The following is a 19,180-nucleotide window of genomic DNA, read 5'->3' on the forward strand; positions in this document are numbered from 1 at the left end:
CCCCAAATTTGCGTTGCATAATAATTCATGGGATCATAATGCGCTCGCCAGTCAAGCTCAACTCACTAGCGTGCATAATTTATAATCCTTCTTCCTGCTTGTACTATCGGTAACACAAAAAAATACTCGAACAGATAACAAATATCTTACATACAATGGACCAATTGTTAGAATTATGCAATTCTGATGACAACTTCAGTCAACAACTTGATCCAATCAAATCAAGGGTACCTATGTCTGATGATCAGATAACACATTTTTACTAACGAGTAATACGGGTAGACAAAACTTTCTGTTAGCTTATGTAAAGTCGAAAAATATATCATTAGAGAGTAACTATATATCACTCCAGATGTTTACAATAGGTTATGTAACCCAACTTGCCCTACTCAAAAAACGTAATTTCATCGGAATACGTGTTTAATATAGTACATCAAGTATCAAGGGCGGAAAGGAGGCGATTTTACGGAGTGCGAAGTTAGCCGCACGAGCGAAGCGAGGGCGGCGTACACACGAATAAAATCGCGTTCCGCCCGTGGTGCACACGATAAAAATACTTTTTAACAGACGCTTTTGAAAATGCGAAATATCGAAAGGATGAGAAAAAAACAAAAAAGAATAAAAAAACGTCAGTACCATTGAGTTATTAAACTATACACTAGAAAAAACGAAGCAGTAAATGTATGGTTTAACGTTTTATGAAATATATTTCTTAGTATAATTATTGACATGACACCAACTGGTAGTACGTATTTGTAATGCGAAGAAGGGCCGTATTCGCTTCGATCTGATTCTATTACGTCCGCTAGAGCCGGGCGGAGAGTCCCTGTTCGCCCGCTTCCGAATGCTCCTGAATCAGCCTGAACGCGCTACTGTTTTTTGTCTGCTTTACATGCACGAAATGACAAGTTTTCAAAGGGGCCGGACAAATGAGTTATTTCGCCCGCAACCGCGGATTACCGTATATTTACCACGCTAATGGACAAGAGTTTAATCCGCATACACTGGTTTGAATTGAATTAAAATCAATCATTATTACAAATTTGACTACAATCTTGAGTATCAGCGTCAGAACGGTCAGTATAGAATTTTCGGTACTTACCTCGGGAATATCAACTTACTGTGTACAATCAACAAGAGGCCCTGCTTTGGCGGCGTAAATGTTGCAGAGTTGGCTCGGAACGAAACTCGCAATGACGTAACAAAATTAAATGGTATTGTTCTACATAGGTACAGTAACAAGAAATCTGACATTGTATTTGGTATTTTTTAAATGATAATTCAATAACCGAATAACCTAATTCCAGCATTGCATTGCCTGTCAATATCAGCCCGGTGACCATCGATGAATAACATAGTTTTAATACTTTATAAACTCCGCTTGCCAAGCATAGTCTACGAGATGATAGTTTCTATTATACGTGTTGGTATATATAATGTTATTGGAGATCGTAAATGTAAAACTTCACCCGAAACAATATTACATAAGAAATTTTGGAAGGTGTCAGAAAAGACATCGTTACTTGGCTGTCGTTAATGCTGTGAACCTATTAGCCACCGTTGGTAAATCGGATTCGTCTTCAGAAGATGTATGCGAAATTGGGCTGTTGCACATCTGGCCTGGCTTCTGTTCCTCATCTAGTGACACTGAGGAACCTTCTTCTGCACTGGAAACTTGTTCAGAACTTTCCTCTTCGTCTGACGTAGATACCATGGTCGTGTTAGATGTACGATCATTTACTTGCCCTCTCGCCTGAATCCACTGGACCATTTGAATGTCAGGATGTTTCTCCCATTTATCTGAAATTTGCCAAAATTGGGAAAATAGTGCAATGCCAGATCTAATAAATGCTCCGTTTCAAAGACCATGCCATCTTCGACAGAGACAGGCTTTGTTGCGGAGAAGCAAAAACGTAATGATTTAATATTCAAAGGTACATATTTAGATACCTTTATCGACTGACCATCCTATTGGGTAAGCGTAGATGCAAATCTTTCCATCGAGTGCCATTCGTAATATAGAATTGGCAGACCGATAACAATCGAATCGCGCAGTTCTAGCGGTCAAGTAACTTCGTTTGGCAGCCCAGCCATCACAGATATCCATCGCTGACCAAGTGCTGTTGCCTTCTTGGTGATGAATATTGAGAACACGTGGAAGGTCCAACCTTTCGGCCAGAAATTTTACTGTCGTATAGGGTTCTTTTACTTGCGCAATAGGAAATGATCCCATAAGGATTTGTAATTGTTTAGGTACTGTAGAAGGAAACACCAATCCTGGACAGTCGCACAGACGAACAGTTGTCGTTAAGAAAATCGTCTGGAAGTGTTTCGTGTGTCCTGGTGTCCGTGACACACTGACCACCTTTCTACCTGTCATTATTGCAAAAAGATTGATACAGCGTACATGCGTATGATATTTATGTTAGGACACAATCATGTCGGCGTATCTCATCGACATCAAAGTTTTTGCTAAAGCAAAGAAATAAATTACCCATTAGAGCATTCATGAGAGAAGATTTCCCCACATTTGGTGTGCCAATACATCCTATTGTCAGTATGCCATTTTTATATCGCTCATGACAGTGGAAGTCAGTGTCATGCTTATCAAGTCTGACAATGCTTTCATTCCGGTTCAGTTCATCAAGGCTTTGTTCGGACTCCATCTCCTCGCGTATTTTGTCACGCCAAGAACTCAAGTCCACCTCATCCCCAACAATCTGTTCACAGGTATCCAGTAACTTCTGAGCACTTTCAGCAGCCATCTTTAATTTGCCTTTCAGTCGACGGGACTTGAGACCCTTTTCATCCCTGTTTGGATCGCGCAAATTATAGGTGGGGAATGATGTGAACATTAGCACATGCAACTTTGGGTAGCGTATCTTAAAATATTCCCGCCATGCCACAACTAATGCAGCAGGTGCCAGATCTATTTTATTTAACACCAGTATCATATTTTTTCCCAGATCCTTGGTCACATAAGTGTATAGGTAAGGTGGAAACGTTAGCACGGGGTATCGAATGTCCACTATGATAAGGAGTATGTCCGACATCTCAAGCACCCTCCACAACTGGCGCCATGTCTCAAGATTCAACTCAAAGTAGCTCAGGCCATTTACTTTCTCGATGTTCTTCAGATATTCCTGCAGTAAGTATAGAGCATATTACATGGGCGCACAGACAGACTATAAATCTTCTGGCGAGGATGTCAAAGTAAGTATGAGTTGTGAATATCTGTCTAGACTAATAGCCTGAGTTTTCCTTGGCAAAAAAAAAAAAAAAAAATGAAAAAATAAAATGCTGCAACAAAGAGCCATTTGATTCGAACTCGACCGGTCACTGACCCTTGTAATTTCAATCTGTATCTTCTTTACTAGATTCTTGAATCGTAGAGACTTTCAAAACAGCAATGTGTACAAGAGCCTGAATATCCCGAAACTCGGTTCAATAGGTAGTGCTGTGTAAACGCAAAGCCTTCTGTCCATATTCGTGCAAGAAAACACCTATCAGCCATAGGAAAAAATTGTTCATCTACAGTGTTAGTCAGCAATTCCCATAGGAATGCTACTGATTGTCGAATTAATTGAAATGAGTATCGACGATGTACATACCTAAATAGTGACATTTACATTTTAATCGAAAGTCCAATAACATTTCTGCATTTGAAATATTTAATCACATTCAAATATCTTCAACCAAAATATTTTTTTTATAGATACTAAGGACAATAATGGGAGGGTCACGGATATCATAGTTGGAAACAACATAATGTTGCCTTAAGACTGGATAGTCCAATGCTTCAAATTCATTCGGTATTTAGGCTGATACTTTTGTCATGAATGTCATTACCATAAAGTCTGATGTCGGAGAAACTGAAAATATTAACATTGGTTCGTTTCTTCAAACATGCCACAACATATGGATCGGACAATGATATTCTGAACTGTAAGATTCAGTGGCCGGTTGATTCGACATAACTGGCCCTTGATACATGCATCGATAATTGTGCACAATAAAAATGCTTTAAAAACTTTGCTTGTATGAATATCAGAATTAACCCATATGATTGCAGCAACAATAATCAAATCTTACGGCAAAGTATTTACGTTCCCTAGCCTCGAGTATTTCCTTAGTGGTATTGAAATCCCATTCCGGTCTCTTTGGCATGTCAATCTCAGGTGGGAAAAAGTTGTCAGAGATTTCCTGTGCCAACAAAGGGATGGGATTAATCGTGCGTCTGGCCTCTTCTTTTCTTTTCATTAGCTCTTCCTTAGATTCTTGCAGAAATTGCAAAGTATACTTGTTCCCAGTGGAATTTCCAGCACGCGGCTGTTGATTTAGTTTTTGAACTTTTGCAAACGTACTTTGAGAATCTTTCACATCTTGCTGCTGCTCCTGTTCGACATCGACATCTGTGCATAAAAGATTAAACTATCAGTAAGTGTGACGAACACATAATATTCCATTATCTTACAAACTCGATTCTACTCTGCGATGAGGCTACATGAATGGATCAAACTTTGACGTGTTATGTGTATTAAGCCTATTTTTTGCTCTGACATCAAATACCAGGTTATAACAGGAGATGGGGCAGAATTGGTACTAAAATAGAAAATACATCCAGTTACATACTAATGGTAAGAATTCTATCTTTAATGATGAATGAGTTCATAATTATTGAAACCTGTGGTAAATTTTATCACCTTCTATTATTGGCCTTATTCTCTGCCTTACACATTTCAAAAATTCGCGCCCTGCCTCCAGCCCTGCCTATGACTGTCTATATGTCTGAATTCAACAAAATTGTGTGCTTTTATATTACAATAAGCTCGTCTCTACAATGAAAATGCTACCAACACGACGAGTACAAGAGCAAGTGGAGCGCAAGAACGTACATTTTTACGAGGAGAGTTACCAAAAATCGTCTAAAAGCAAGAGAACTGCATATATTGTAAGTTTCGGAATGACACTTAGCCATTGCAAAACTAACTCTTGTTCTACCATTAAGGGAATGCCCTGGGCGATCCCAATGTTGTAGTATATATATTCAAATATCGAAGTCCACGTACCTCAAACGCGAAAAAAGGCCTAACAGCTCTATTCCATACAGAATCCCGCACAAAAACACTCCAATCCATTTTCATTTGACGCAGAAATAAAGAATTGGCATGAATTCTACGAATTTACCAATTACGTTTTCGTCGAATCCGTGTCCTAGTCGATTTGGACATTGATGTGATTCACTACCGTGATTTCGGAGAAATCATGCCATTTCTTTGTTATTATGTTAAATAAAAATGTGTTAGATTGGTTTTGTGCAGAATTGCTTGTAGAATGGAGTTATTATACCCTTTTCTGCGTTAGAGATGTGTGGACTTGAATAATTCGAGACATATACAACGATGTCGAAATCTACTAAGGCAATCCCTTGACAACTAAAGGAATATTGAATGTATCGCAATCACGCGTAATATTGAAAACCATAGCCTGTCAAAAATTGTAATCCGGCCTGTATACTATGATATTACGGTTACACGTTTTACCGAGCAGAACTCGCGTTTGCCGGTGTTTTTTCGCCTTCATCTGGAGTTTCTTGGCCTTTCCACTAAATGGCACTTTTCTCCTGCCCTGCGGCATCGTCTTCCGCTCCTAATCAAACGCCAAATAACACAATGCAAGCTCAGGTTCCCAACAGTAAACAATATTATCACGGTCGGTGCGTGTCGATGCCCGTGAGGTAATCACGCGATATCGATTAGCCAAGGATATAGGTTAGAAAGCTATAAGGATCCCCCCCCCTTTTGACCGTTGTAACAAAAAACAGAACAGCTGATCCCACTGTAACATTCGACCGGAACGACCATATGTTTTATCGAAGAAAACTAAAGCCTCGATTCTTGAAACAAGGATCCCAAATAACTCATGCCATACCCTATGCTTTTGCAGACGATATCACGCACGATATCTAGGATCCTAGTTTCAAGAATCAAAGCCCCAGAGACCACGGTCTAAGAATTAGACGTGGTCCGACTGGCCTACGGTCACTGTGATTATTTGGTCTTAGTACGACGGAAATCCGCCGAGGGCCTCATGCGTCGGTGAGGATGAGGTAGACAATAATGGCAGCGATCTAGCAGACAGTATTCACGAAAGTTTGACGTTTGCGTGTGGAAAATGAATTCTGCTGCTGAAGATTACATGGGTACATTAATATTTAACAAAAGAAAATAATTGTATGATGAATGTATGTGACTATAGTGACAGTATATTAGTGAAAATGAAATGCATGATGAATCGAAAGACCAAAGATTAAATAAAATTCCATTGGTACGCTTTCTCGATAAAAAGAAAACGGTAATCACACTGAAACAATCGTGGAAAGGATGCGCTGCTGTTGATGAAATCTAAAACTACTAAACGGCAAATCATCGAGGACGATTTTTTCGTATGCTCCGAAATAGAGATCGGACTCCTGTACTCTAGTCTCCATGCTCGTACCTATGAAGCATTAAGCAGCGTATATAATTTTCACATTTGTCATTTGGTATAACCTTTCAACACTGGCTTTCACATAAAACCCATAATTTATTATCTCAGCTACAATGACTCAAAGTAATAAACACTTGCAATAGATTCCAAACCCAACGCCAAATTAAGATATCAAATTCATCTTTTTCCCAAAAATAAGCATTTTTGCTAATCCACTACGAAAATCCGAATGCCAATGTTTACACAACACGTCAATAAATTGTGGAGTTTAAAAAAAAATGTGTATTTATTTGTCCGCCATATTGTAGTCGCCATTTTCAATCTTCAAATTTCGATTTCGGATTCGTAATTAGCGACCCCAAAACCCCTTAAATACAAAAGTATCAAGTGAATCGGATAAAAGGAAAACTGTATGCATGAAAGGGAGAAGCTGATCTATCTCGACTATGAAATATTACCTGCGAAACAAAATTATATAGAACATACATGCAAACTTATCTTAAGATTATTCACTATCCAAGTTCTCAATCAGTTGATCCTTACAAGAAATAAGAATATCAACTTAAATTTCTAGAATTTTAAAACAAATGCTGATGTGTCGAATGGTGGTTTGAATTTCCAAGTTTGGATTCTGATCACTAGGCTCCTTCAAAGATCCATACTATGAGGTTAACAATATGAATAAACAAATATAAATATCAATCAATATTTAATAGTAATGTCCATGATAATATTGGAAATATCTGTCTGACACAAGTTGATATAGATAGTAAATAGATCGTTATAGGATGAGAAAATCAGAACACACGTATTAAAATATGATATTTCAATAATTAAATCTTGTAGGGTACATAGGCAGTTGCTCCAACTGGGAAGAAGACCCAACGCACTGTCCTTCCTAACTAACTACGAAATTTTTAACACCATGTTTATTACGTACACAACCATGCGGGCATCCTGAACCCCTCGCCATGCAATTTTTTTGCATTTGTCACATCAAAATGTTTGTCAAATATTCTAATGTACAGAGTTAAACTTCACTTCCTGTAAATTTCACACTGCTGCTAACTCTTAAAAAAGTTTATCGTATCTGCTACTCCACTGCTTATTGTCTGCACTGCCAAGTGCACATTCATCGTTTTATTATACAAATTGAGGAACACGAAATTAAGGTTCGAATATCTGAAATTCAGTAAATTATAGTATAAGGCAAAATAAATTCACAATTTGAAAACTTAGCTACTTCAAAGTCACGATAATATTACAAAATAGCCTCCGCAATGTTTAGTTACGCTAACGTTACTAACTTTAGCCTAATTCAATACCCATTTATTCTTTTTCGGTCTTAAGATAATCTGAAATTGTCAGTAAAGTAGTTTTAATCCAACCGGTCATAGAGGTTACACGCAACGATTATTTTTTACTCACAGAGTATTCATAGCAAAAATAACAAATCTATCAGATTGTACGATTTGTTTGTCTTGATGGATTATTATAAATAATGGCTAATGTAAGGAAATCATTAGACAATATACAGATTGTATACTCCTAGTCCAAATCTCCTGACAATTCCTTTTGTTTCATTTTAAGTATCGCCTCCGCTTCATTGATAAACTTATCCGCTAGAGCTTGAACTTGATTCTGTATACTACGTTGAAGATCCTCAGAGATATGTTTCTTGTTTTTCACTGACTTGATGCAATCCAGTTGGATATCCCTGATATTTTTACGACAACCAATGAACATCGCCTTAGCATTTTTAGCCAAATTTTCTCTGTGCTCCTTGGTGATTCTGAACGAGAATGGGAATATGATGAAATATTCAATACGAATGGCCAATGCAGATGAAACAAAACATACTGGTTGGCATATATCAAATAACTTCTGTCTGCGCACATTTTTGATCTAATGATTATGTAAGTAACTACAACAAACTCATGAGCTGAACAATGAAACTTACTTTGGAATTGGTACAAAGAGCGTGGTTCCGTCCTGTTGGGGGTTAAGATTCATTCCACTTTTAGCTAAAGCTTGTATGATATTGGGAATGACTTGGGGGAACGCAGACACATCAATTATCAACGTCTTGGGTTTTCTCACGACTTGTGATAATTCTTGTAGTTCGTATTCCTTACTCTCCCACGGAATTGGTATTTGTTCAATCGAGCCAACGGAAGAGCGCAGTGTCAAGTTCTTGGAGTAATTATCCTTTAAATTATTAACGGTATGTTCGAATTGCGTAAGCAGTTTCTCTGTATTGATCACTTCTGACAGTTCGTTCAGGTTTACTTCTACCTTAGTCTGTTTCTTCTTATCCTTTCCTCGGTCCTTCGTCTTGGCCAAATTGAGAGATGACACGATAAAGCATCGCTTACGCATGCACTTCAAGGAATTGTAACCAAGCTGCATGACAAAAGGATTCCATTCCATTTTATCACTTGCATCTTTACCTAATAAGTGAAAAAAACCACGAAAATGCGTGGGTTTCTTTTCTATCGTCGATGCCAGCAAACGATACCTCGCCGGGCAGGTTCTACTCCAAACACTCCAAAGGGTTTTCACGATGAGCATTCTGACTTTTTGAACAGCTCGCGAAAAATTTATTTTCCGAGTTGAAGTCTTACTTGTCAGGTACACATGAAGTATGAATAGCAATTTGGTAATTAACAGTAAATGGAGGTAACAGCAGACTCTTAATGACCCCACCGCCCAGGATGGCTACTGAGAGCGTATTCCGAAATATACTTCCAGTACTGCCGTGACGTCACGCAGTCAACTGCGAACCGCGTTCCGTTTTGGCTTTCATGGGCTATTAGCTTTATTGAAAGGAGAATAGGTAACTAAATGTTTGGTACGCCTGGATAAGTATCACAGATAATGAATTATCGTTTATTGAAGAATTCTGATGAAAATATCACGCGGTTCTTTCGCCACAGCTCTGGCCGAGTGTAACCGGCACTTGTGGCTCCCGCTCGGGAGAGAGTTCTCGCACGATCATTCGTCGCAGAGACGGAACGTCAGCGTCTGCTTACGCTGCCGCTTACGATCTGGGGCGCTGCTCTCAGCTCTGACGGCGGGCGAACCCGGTCGTTGTCGAGAGGTCGCCACACCGTATTTACTTCGAGTTGCCAGTTGCAGTAAAATCGGAACGCTACACCGAGGACGCGGCCGTCTCTCAAATACTAGATTTGTTCGTGCTAGTGTGACGTCGGAACGGTACCTAGTGGAAATCTCCAGATGTTAGACACCGGAAACATTCACACGCAGCTACAGCCAGACTCACATCAGTAGTTTGGGTCACCAATTACCGATTAAGTATTGAAATACACCGGACAACGGGCATTCTGTCGCTCTAGTCGAACGAACCGAAGAGGGAGAAATTGTTGGATAAAAGATTTAATTTGGCTTACCTTTTTGAGAGTATTCTGGATGCGATGACTTGTAGATTGGTGAGAGGTTTTAGTGGAATAACTGACTTTAATATTTGGATATTTTGACTAACTTGGTTTATTTTATAAGTTTGATATTTAAAAGTCACAAACGCAGAGTTACACAGTGTAAGATCTTAGACTTAGTATGAAAAAATGGAGTTGAAGCTCGCTGAACTTTTGGGCAGAGTAACGTTGTATGAAAGTTTTAATGCAAAAGGCTAAAGGATTTTACCGCGAGACTGTACCGGAACTAGATGACGAATCTGGAGGTAGAAACACAAGAGAGCGATCGAGTGATCGGTCGCCCTTTTTATAGGGGTCGATCGTTGCGCAGAACGATCCCCCTCTCTAGTTTTTTGGTCGCCTTTGCGCACCTCCCCTCTTTTCTAGGAATTCTAATTAGGGCACGACATCTACGCCGCATGCACGCCTGTGATCTTATTTCTTTAGCTATTACTATATTGTAGGTTTTTACGTATGGTATATCGCTGCTTGGTGCGGTGGTGTAGGTGCGTGGACTTGGTTCCGTAGTTCTCCGAACTGCGTGAGCTTTTCGTTGTGTCGCCAGCCCCCTTTGTGGCGCCAGCCCCCTTTGTGGCGCCAGCCCCCTTTGTGGCGCCAGCCCCTTTGTGGCGCCCGTCAGCCACTTAACTACCTGTCTACCTCTGAATGTTTTTGCTATCTTGCTCGTTACAAAGCCCATATTTCATTTTGGTTACCTGTCGTTTGTTAGTTTTATAGTTATATCTATATAGAATTGTATATGTATTATAGTCGACTACTGTCGTTGTTAGTTTTATAGTTGTATCTATATAGAATTGCATATGTATTAAAGTCGACTACTGTCGTTGTTAATCTGGAGTACAATAGCAATTGTTTATGAACATAGTTTGTTATTTGTTTAACATTATTAGAATCGCGCTGCTGCGAATATCTTTAGTTGTTTGTGTTATAACTATCTTAACAGATTTAGAATACTTAGTAATTTGATGATTCATAGCTTTAGAGCAGGTTTACATGTGTGCTTTTGTATATGATTCCCTTCTGTAGTTGTTAATTCTTATATTGATATAAATCGGCTTGGAAGCTTCTAGAACGTTTTCGTTTCGTCGGTAAGTTTCCTAATGTATTCTCTAGGTAAGGCTCTGTATGGCTCCACATTGGAGATCTGCATTGCCTTCAAAACGTTGCGCGTGTTGCCTACAATACGGCGTTGCGGAAGAAGGTATAGTTCATGCTGGGTAATTAGCATTCACGGTTTGATGGTTTTGCAGCCTCTGGTTTTATGGGTTGCAGCAGTGCTATCTTTACATTATATTGGTTATGCATTTATCTATGGTTTTACAGTCTTCTATACTCCAGGCTATATAGTAAAGCGTATGTTGCTTAAGTATAGCTCTCAGCTCCGAATGCACAAATGGCATTGCTGAGTGCTATATAATAATTGGGTATAATTGTGTTAGTTAATTATAGTGTTAATGTGATAGTGATATATAATAACGCATAATAGTATTATAGTTCTCTGTGGTACGAAGATCTCGTAACATGGTTTTTAAGCCTTGGCTAGTGAATTTCATAGTTATTTCCATCTAGGGATATTCCAAATAGTTAGACAGTTGTTTTAATTTCTTATGGTTACAAGATTCTCGTACTTCGAGTTTGGTTAGTTGATAAAAGTAACATGCAGTAATAATAGTCGATAAAACATACGGACGTTCCGGTCGGACGTTACACTAGCTACACTTTCGTGGGGAGTGTAGACTTGCGCGTTCGTTTTAACGGACGCGACGTCGGATGGCCATGTTCGTTTTACAAATGTCACTAGACTTTTGTTACGCTTTTGTGTACTTGGCCTAGACCGAATGTAAAAAGTGTAAAAAGTGTAAAAGGTGTAAATGGTTCAATTTGCATGAATGCTACAGGTTTTTCCACCACGTTAGTGAACTGTGATGCGATATATACCTTAAAACTCGCGAGTGACAACAAACCCATAACCAAACCCGTAACCCCACTACAAATCAGAACAAAGCAGTACAGTATTTTACTGAAAAAGGCTACGGCTGAAACGCCTTCTATGACGTTTCCACGTTGCAATTCCACCTATGTGAAGTTGGCTTGCGATCTTCGAATTCCATGAAAATCTTTACGCAAAATAATTGCTCCCAAATTGCTCTTAATTGTTCTCTAATTGTTATTATTCACTCGTGAATTGTTGAAGAATTCAAAGCGAGTGGCCCCTCTGACCATCATCGTAGTTTTATAACATCGCATCAGGAATATTTGAAACTTTCACACGTCCAGAATTCGAATTCGAGTATTTCAGTAAATTTATAATGATACAAATTCAACAGCAAAGTTTTGTGCGTACTGATTCCCATGTAATGAGGTGTTGGTTACTTCGAAGTAAAAGTTCGCAAAATTGAAGGTAATACGTACATGTTTAATCTTGATGCTGTGTAACTTTCAACGATCAAGTCCTGCGCTATGCAACGTTTGCTAAACACATTGTTCATTTCATAGTACGTGATTCAAAAACGAGCTTTACCTGGAGCATCGAACGATCAGTTTCAATCAAAAATTCAACTCGGTGTTGATATCCGCAGATTCCATGATAAGTATTTGAATAATCAGGGAAACTCAGGTGGCTTGAAACTCTGCAAATACGCTTGATCGATCAAAGCCTCAAGTATATGAAGCTTGATCTCAAAATCACAGTGCAAGTCCGAAAGTTGAACGTAATTGTTCGTTGCAATCAACACTGTGTGTGAGTGGGGTTGCCTATTATGCGGCATAGCCTATGCTCACTCAGAAAATCTCCTCTAGGGTTTTTTTCTTTTATTAGCCTACCGGGACAATCCCTAGAAACTATACAGTCAATGCGCATGCGCGAGTTTTATCGGCTGTTCGGGCAGGTTGGCCACTCCGACTCTCAGCTGTCAAAACCCGTGTCTGGCGGCGATGTGATTCATACGAATTTTTGAGGTTAGAATCTCAAACAGTCGAGTTAGTGACTCGGAAAGTTGATTCTACCACGAACGGTCGAAACTTGATGCTAATGCTCTCTGAAAATTGGCTTTATTCGACCGAAATGAGAAATCTGTTTAAATGTTGGGTGCTTGGAAGAAACGCAGCAGGTAGGTGGGAACACTTTATTTGATCACTTTTGCTATTTCGTACATTAGAAATAACAATGAAATTTATTTCTATCAACAGGTGATACGGCCAAAATAATTACATCTCTAATATTCACTGTTATCTGCCTATTCAATTTATCGCACGTACAAAGATCATCGCCACATTCAAGCAACTAAGCAACTTTCTCACTCTCTTGTGATTTCAGGCGGTAATATTGAATTTTATCACTTTTGAAAATGAGACATTAAATCGAGCTTTCAAAAAATTTAAATATCTCACTATCCGTAATAGAACTGTGAATCTATTTTTTCTCAACAATAGTTCAACAAAATTTACAAATAGTCGATAGTCGATAGTCAACGCGTTTTTTCTGAACAATAAATTATTGCTACTATCATTGAAAATTTTCCAATGTCTATCAGAGTTCATTTCGAAAATTTTCAATGATGTTCGATTGAATAAATGAAGGGATCCTAATACTCAAATCGAAAATTCAAGTAATATTAGATTTATTAAAATGATTTCTGTATTTCATGTTAGTGCGGTTCGAAACAAAGAAAATCTAATTCGAAGCGTCGAACTCAGAAACGTAGATCATATCCTGTGACACAAGTTGAAAATTAACTTTCTCAAAATGCGTCTTAACGTCACAATTAGTTTCAAGGACAATAATGTTTTAATGTAATGTCACAACAGTATTACGAGGATATTGACTTATCGGATTCAAGATTGTGTCCCTTGTTCCATCAAAACAAATGAATATCTGATTTTCAACCAAGTTGATGAAGATTTTTTTCCAAATAATGTAATCCGATACAATATCTTGTTCATAGTCCTGCGAACGTCACCTTGTAACAAGGATATTTGGAAAAAGTCGCTGTGTTGCAGAAGCCATTATAAAATTCTTGGTTTTCAATTCATGCCAATGACTAACTTCTACGTTTCAGTTTCCATATCCAATCTCAGGATGAGAATTTTCTTGTTCCAGACAACGCTAACGTGAAATGGAGAAATAATTGCGGTAAATGGAGATTCACAAGCTTTCAGTCTTAGCGTAAGACCCCGTAAAGAGTGTAAAATTGAATTTGGTTTTAAGCTGTCGATAAATTGCATTGTAATAAAAAAGTTAGCGAGCGAGTAAATCCTATAGCAGACCAAGTGATTAATTGCAAAGCAACGTGTGCTAGTAAGTGAAAGCATTCTTTACACTTTACTGGGTTCCGCGAGACCGAAGCACGGGTGATAACTGCAACTAGCTAGCCAGATGACACCGTCAACTAAGATTAACTTTAAATACATTTTTAACTAAAGTTATTTAACATTTCTAGATTTGGATTGGCTCAGTTTGCCTAGCAAAATTCAACCCTACAATCTAATTGACGACGTGAAAGACTATTTATCTGAATTTAATGCCAAAGAGAGTAAAAGTAAGCTTCAGAATAAGGTACCTAATTAAATGGCATAAAATTTAAACAATAATGCTGGTCAATGATATTGCTTGAATTACAATGGTGCACAGAGTGATTCCTCGGTAAAATGAATTGGCAGCAACGGTTAAGTAACAAACTTATCGCTATCGGCTCGATCAAAGCAAAATGATGGGATATTCAGTCACAATTATCTGTAGTATATCCCGCTCTTCAATTTTGCTTCAACTGATGTTAAGAAGGTGGCGATGGCCTGATGAAATTCACTCTGGCACCCGATGTCTGACGGAACAACCAGGTTTGATGGTTTTAATGATTGCATCGCTGGAGAAACCAGGATCCTTGCTACAGAAACGTTTTGACCATCAGGTGAGGCATAATTTTCCTCGTGTTAATCAAAGTTTAAACTTCGAACCTGCTGAAAAAAAAACAAGCTAATTTTATCATTGAATCCATGTTAAAATATTTTAATAGCCAAAGATCACAGAATTAGAAATTTACTTACATGCTTCCCTGTCTGACAACTTTAATCCCGCTTTGACGATGAATTATTTCGTACCTGAAAATATTAGAAGCTATTATTATCAAACAGGAGCTTCTGATAGTTTCGGATACAACTACTTTCAAATAAAATGCACATAACAAATCGTGAATGAAACGCATTTTTAATAATATGTAAATAAAAAATTTCTTCACAATAAACGTTGTTTACTTACCTACTTCTGTTTTTCCAGACTCCCACTTGTTAATGACATTTCACATTGAATTTCGGATTCTTTCTTTCTATAAATAACACGCAATATCTGTATCATTTGATATTGGCTTTTCCGTTGAATTCTTTATTGCGTCACCCATAGTCAGATTCATTGCTGAAATCAACTAAGAGAGGGCGCCACCGTAGTTATCAGCTGGGACGTAACACCGATCGGAATCTCGAGAATGAGGTCAGTATATTTTTGACCGTCAACGCGATTACACACTCGTTACGCTTTCCGGACAGTTAATTGGCGACGAGGATACATCCAGTGATACAGTGTGCACAGTGAACGCGTGTGTATATGTGTGTGTGCGGTACACTTTTCCGACATAATCTAAAATCTAATTCCCGAATCTTCCGGAAGCATCCGTTATGACGTCACATCACGGACGTAACGCTCTGAAGAGGTCCCATGATTGAGAAGTGCAGGCGTCGGTGTTGCAGCGTTACGTTCAGGGTATTCACATAACCCACGGACGCCATCCGCCGAGGCGTCCGACTGTAACGTCGCTACGGTACCTGGTGAAAATTTCCAGATAATAGACACTGGAATCGTTCACACAGCTACAGTTAGACTCACATCAGTAGTTTTGGTCACCAATGCGACTGTCAACTCGGAGTAAAAACGGAACGCAGTTCGCAGTTGACTGCGTGACGACACGGTCGGCAGTACTCGAAGTATGTTTCGCAATACACACATAGTCAGATTCATCGCTGAAATCAACTGAGAGAGGGTGTCACCGGAGTTATCAGCTGGGACGTAACACCGATCGGAATCCTGAAAATGAGGTCAGTATATTTTTGACCGTCAACGCGACCATACACTCGTAACACTTTCCAAAAAGTTCATTGACGACGTGGATAAACACAGTGATTGAGCATGCACAGTGTACATATGCGTATGCATCTGTACAGTACAGTATTCCGACACAATCTAAAATCTAACTGCCAAATCTTCCAGAAGTGTCCGTTAGGACCACTGATATATATATACACTGAATTGGATATTACCGTATACTCTACGTGTAAGCTCGTGCATCCAATTGAAAAATTGAATTTCTGCCATCTTGTACAGAAAGTTGTCACAAAATGCGCGCTAGATGTGAACTGCGTAATATATGCTATTTAGATCTAACGATATATTCGTCACACAAAAAAGTTTTTGACGAGTAAAATAATGTTTGAGACATTAAATGAAGAACAAATCATTTTTTCAAAAGTATATTATTATTTACAATTATATGGTGTAAAAGATCATTAAATAATGTGATGAAAAACTTGTATTTAAGGTAGTACCGTGATAAATCACTTTTCTTACAATATCTTTCAATTTTTGAATACACATAATTTGAAGTGTCCTTTATACGTAGGAATTTTTTTTAATAGTCCTTGCGGTACTAAATTTTGCAATATTAGCGATCAAAAGTAGTACAATTTACATGTATTCCCTATCCCGACCGTAGTTAGAGTGAGCATTTTATTTAATAACAGCCATACTTTTCTTAGAATTTTTTTTAAAAACTGAGAATTATTAATTGAGGATATAACAAGTAATTTTTTTCAAAAAAAACATAAACAAGCGGTATTCATTTTCTTGTAAATAATTCTTAAAGTTTGTTGCTTTTAATGATTTTCAAACTTCCTCTCATAACCTGACCCGTGAGAAATAGTGACTTGGCAACGTTGCCCTACGCGAGAAGTTTAAAATGCCATAAAGGCCCAACGAATTGAAATAAATGTCAGAACTTTGCGGGTATAGGTTACGGTACGGTTCAGTCTCCAATTATAACTAACCTCAAATTGATTTCATAACAATACAATTCTCTACAACACATGCTTGAGGGGCAAGAGATACTGAGTTAGAATGCAACGTTGCCAAGTCAGACAAAAGACGCAATGGGAAAATTTTTATACTTCTGCGCATATGACAGGAAGCCCAAAGGTGTACTGTATCTCAACTACTTTTTACTTTAGTTATAATGTTTTATACAAGGGATATTTCTCTGGAAGTTGAGGACTGCTGCTATCACGGTACTACCTTAAGCGTGATTTTTCTTTATGTTCAAAAGAAGTCCTCAATTCTAAGAAGTTTCCGTCCATTATCCTTCATCCTATGGTGGGCTGAATTCCATACGGATTAATCAAAAATTTGTATAACACTAATTCAATCGTTAGGGAATCCATTTACCACCCATTGATCATCAAAGTGGAGCTTAAAACATGTAAAAAAAGTTTTGAATTAAATTATATCGAATTGGGTGAGTAAAAACTTTATTCAAAAATATCGGGAACAAAACATTCCTTGCAAACGTTAAGGCATTTTTATAGAGTTGCGTGCGATAAACCACAACCGTAATATAATTAGTAAATGCCAGAAGGGGTGACAACGATCGGCTTTGCCGACGACGTAGCTCTGGTGGTGACGGCAAGGACGGCGGAACTGCTCGAGTGCAAGGCCAACGAAGCAATCAGCAGTGCCTGGGCATGGCTGGCTGGTGTAGGGTTGGACTTGGCGAAAAGGAAGACGGAGATAGTGGTAATAACTAGGCGGCACTCGCTGAAGGTGAACCCTATCAAAGTCAAAGGACACGAGGTGAAGCCTACAGACAGCGTGAAGTACCTGGGAGTGACCATCGACGCCAGGTTGAACTTCGCGGCGCACGTGCGGCAGGCCGCTAACAAGGCCATGGGCGTAGCTGCGGCGATTGGCAGGCTAATGCCTAACATAGGGGGACCGGCCCACGTGAAAAGGAAACTCCTGGCGAGCGTAACCTACTCCGTTGCGCTCTACGGAGCCCCAGTATGGGCCGACGCCCTATCGGTGGCGAGGAACAGGAGCAGACTGGAGGCTGCGGGAAGGGCCAGTGCATTGCGTGTAGTGTCGGCGTATCGCACTGTCTCGACGCCGGCCGTTATGGTGCTGGCGGGCCTGATCCCGCTGCACTTGATGGCGGCCGAACGGAAGAGAATCGCGGAGGCGGAAGCGAGAAGCGGGGCCCGCAGCAAGGCGGCCAGGGCCAGATTAAGACGCGAAGAGCGGGTGAAGACGACCGAGGCATGGGACGTGGAATGGGGAGAGGCGGAGAAGGGGGCATGGACGAGGGAGGCGATACCCTCGGTAGTACCCTGGATTGACCGGAGACACGGCCAGATGGAGTTCTACCTAACCCAAGGCCTAACGGGGCACGGGTGTTTCGGTACATACCTCCATCGTATAGGCAAGGAGACGACGACACGGTGCCACCACTGCGAAGCCGCTGCGGATGACGCAAACCACACGTGGTTCGTATGCCCGGCATGGAAGGCACCAAGGGAAGAAATGCGAAGCGTGACCGGACCGATCGCGAACATCCGGGAGGTAGTGTACGCCATGTTGAAAGGGCCGAAACAGTGGAGTGCGGTGGCTGCTTACATCAAACGAGTGCTCCGCGACAAGGAGGAGCTTGAAAGGATCAGAAGGGGCGAACAGCCAGGCAGGGGACCCAACCCTGGCACGCCCGCGCCCGCTATGGCGTGCGGCTGCGACCTGGCTTACAGGCACGCCGTATGCTTCAGGAGCGCGGGCTACCTCAGGGACGATGCGACCGAACCCACCAGTGACGCAACGAACATCAGCGTGTTACAGGACAAGATCGTGCGCCTGGCGGCAAAGCACGCCGCACAGGAGATCGGAAGAGGACCGCCCGCGGTCAGTGCGACAATGCCGGGCAGTGAGGGTGCAAGGGTTCGTATGACCTACGGGGACGTAAATTACGTAGGCAACAACCGGGCCATCTTGTACCTGAAACGCAGGTTTGGAGGCCAGCAAATGCTGACGAACTCGTGCAGCCCGTTGAACATGCAACCGCCGGGGCTAGACATCGTGGTACTCGACGGCGTGGTCTTTACCGCCGACTGCCAATGCATCAGCTGGGCCGAACATGGGAGGATGTTCCCGCACT

At 40.1% G+C, this 19,180-nt stretch overlaps 1 protein-coding gene and 3 long non-coding RNA genes across 12 annotated transcripts; 2 read left to right on the plus strand and 2 right to left on the minus strand.

Moving 5' to 3' along the window:
* Positions 1-1,194: 1,194 nt before the first annotated feature.
* Positions 1,195-9,444, minus strand: LOC107220926 (guanine nucleotide-binding protein-like 1). 8 transcript variants are annotated; one of them, XM_046732994.1, is made up of 7 exons: positions 8,785-9,444; positions 8,450-8,697; positions 4,365-4,412; positions 4,107-4,203; positions 2,495-3,143; positions 1,951-2,373; positions 1,195-1,800 (listed from the first exon to the last, which is right to left on the minus strand). In XM_046732994.1, the coding sequence occupies exons 1-7, from the start codon at positions 9,058-9,060 to the stop codon at positions 1,520-1,522; spliced, it is 2,022 nt and encodes a 673-aa protein (XP_046588950.1). In that variant the 5' UTR covers positions 9,061-9,444; the 3' UTR covers positions 1,195-1,519. The 8 variants fall into 8 exon arrangements, with proteins under 8 accessions (XP_046588950.1, XP_046588948.1, XP_046588949.1 ...); XM_046732992.1 differs by adding an exon at positions 5,529-5,649 and having other exon boundaries at positions 4,093-4,412; positions 8,662-9,444; XM_046732993.1 differs by having other exon boundaries at positions 8,450-9,444.
* Positions 3,111-4,172, plus strand: LOC124293160. The gene is made up of 2 exons (XR_006903095.1): positions 3,111-3,213; positions 3,378-4,172. It is a non-coding gene; the product is annotated as an uncharacterized LOC124293160 (long non-coding RNA).
* Positions 9,445-12,764: 3,320 nt separating the features above from the next.
* Positions 12,765-18,919, plus strand: LOC124293161. The gene is made up of 3 exons (XR_006903097.1): positions 12,765-12,880; positions 16,529-16,531; positions 18,904-18,919. It is a non-coding gene; the product is annotated as an uncharacterized LOC124293161 (long non-coding RNA).
* LOC124293159 lies at positions 14,715-15,379 on the minus strand. 2 transcript variants are annotated; one of them, XR_006903094.1, is made up of 3 exons: positions 15,199-15,379; positions 14,988-15,041; positions 14,715-14,900 (listed from the first exon to the last, which is right to left on the minus strand). It is a non-coding gene; the product is annotated as an uncharacterized LOC124293159 (long non-coding RNA). The 2 variants fall into 2 exon arrangements; XR_006903093.1 differs by having other exon boundaries at positions 14,715-14,897; positions 15,199-15,354.
* Positions 18,920-19,180: the final 261 nt, after the last annotated feature.

Source organism: Neodiprion lecontei, chromosome 2, assembly GCF_021901455.1.
Source record: "Neodiprion lecontei isolate iyNeoLeco1 chromosome 2, iyNeoLeco1.1, whole genome shotgun sequence".
Lineage (NCBI taxonomy): Eukaryota > Metazoa > Arthropoda > Insecta > Hymenoptera > Diprionidae > Neodiprion > Neodiprion lecontei.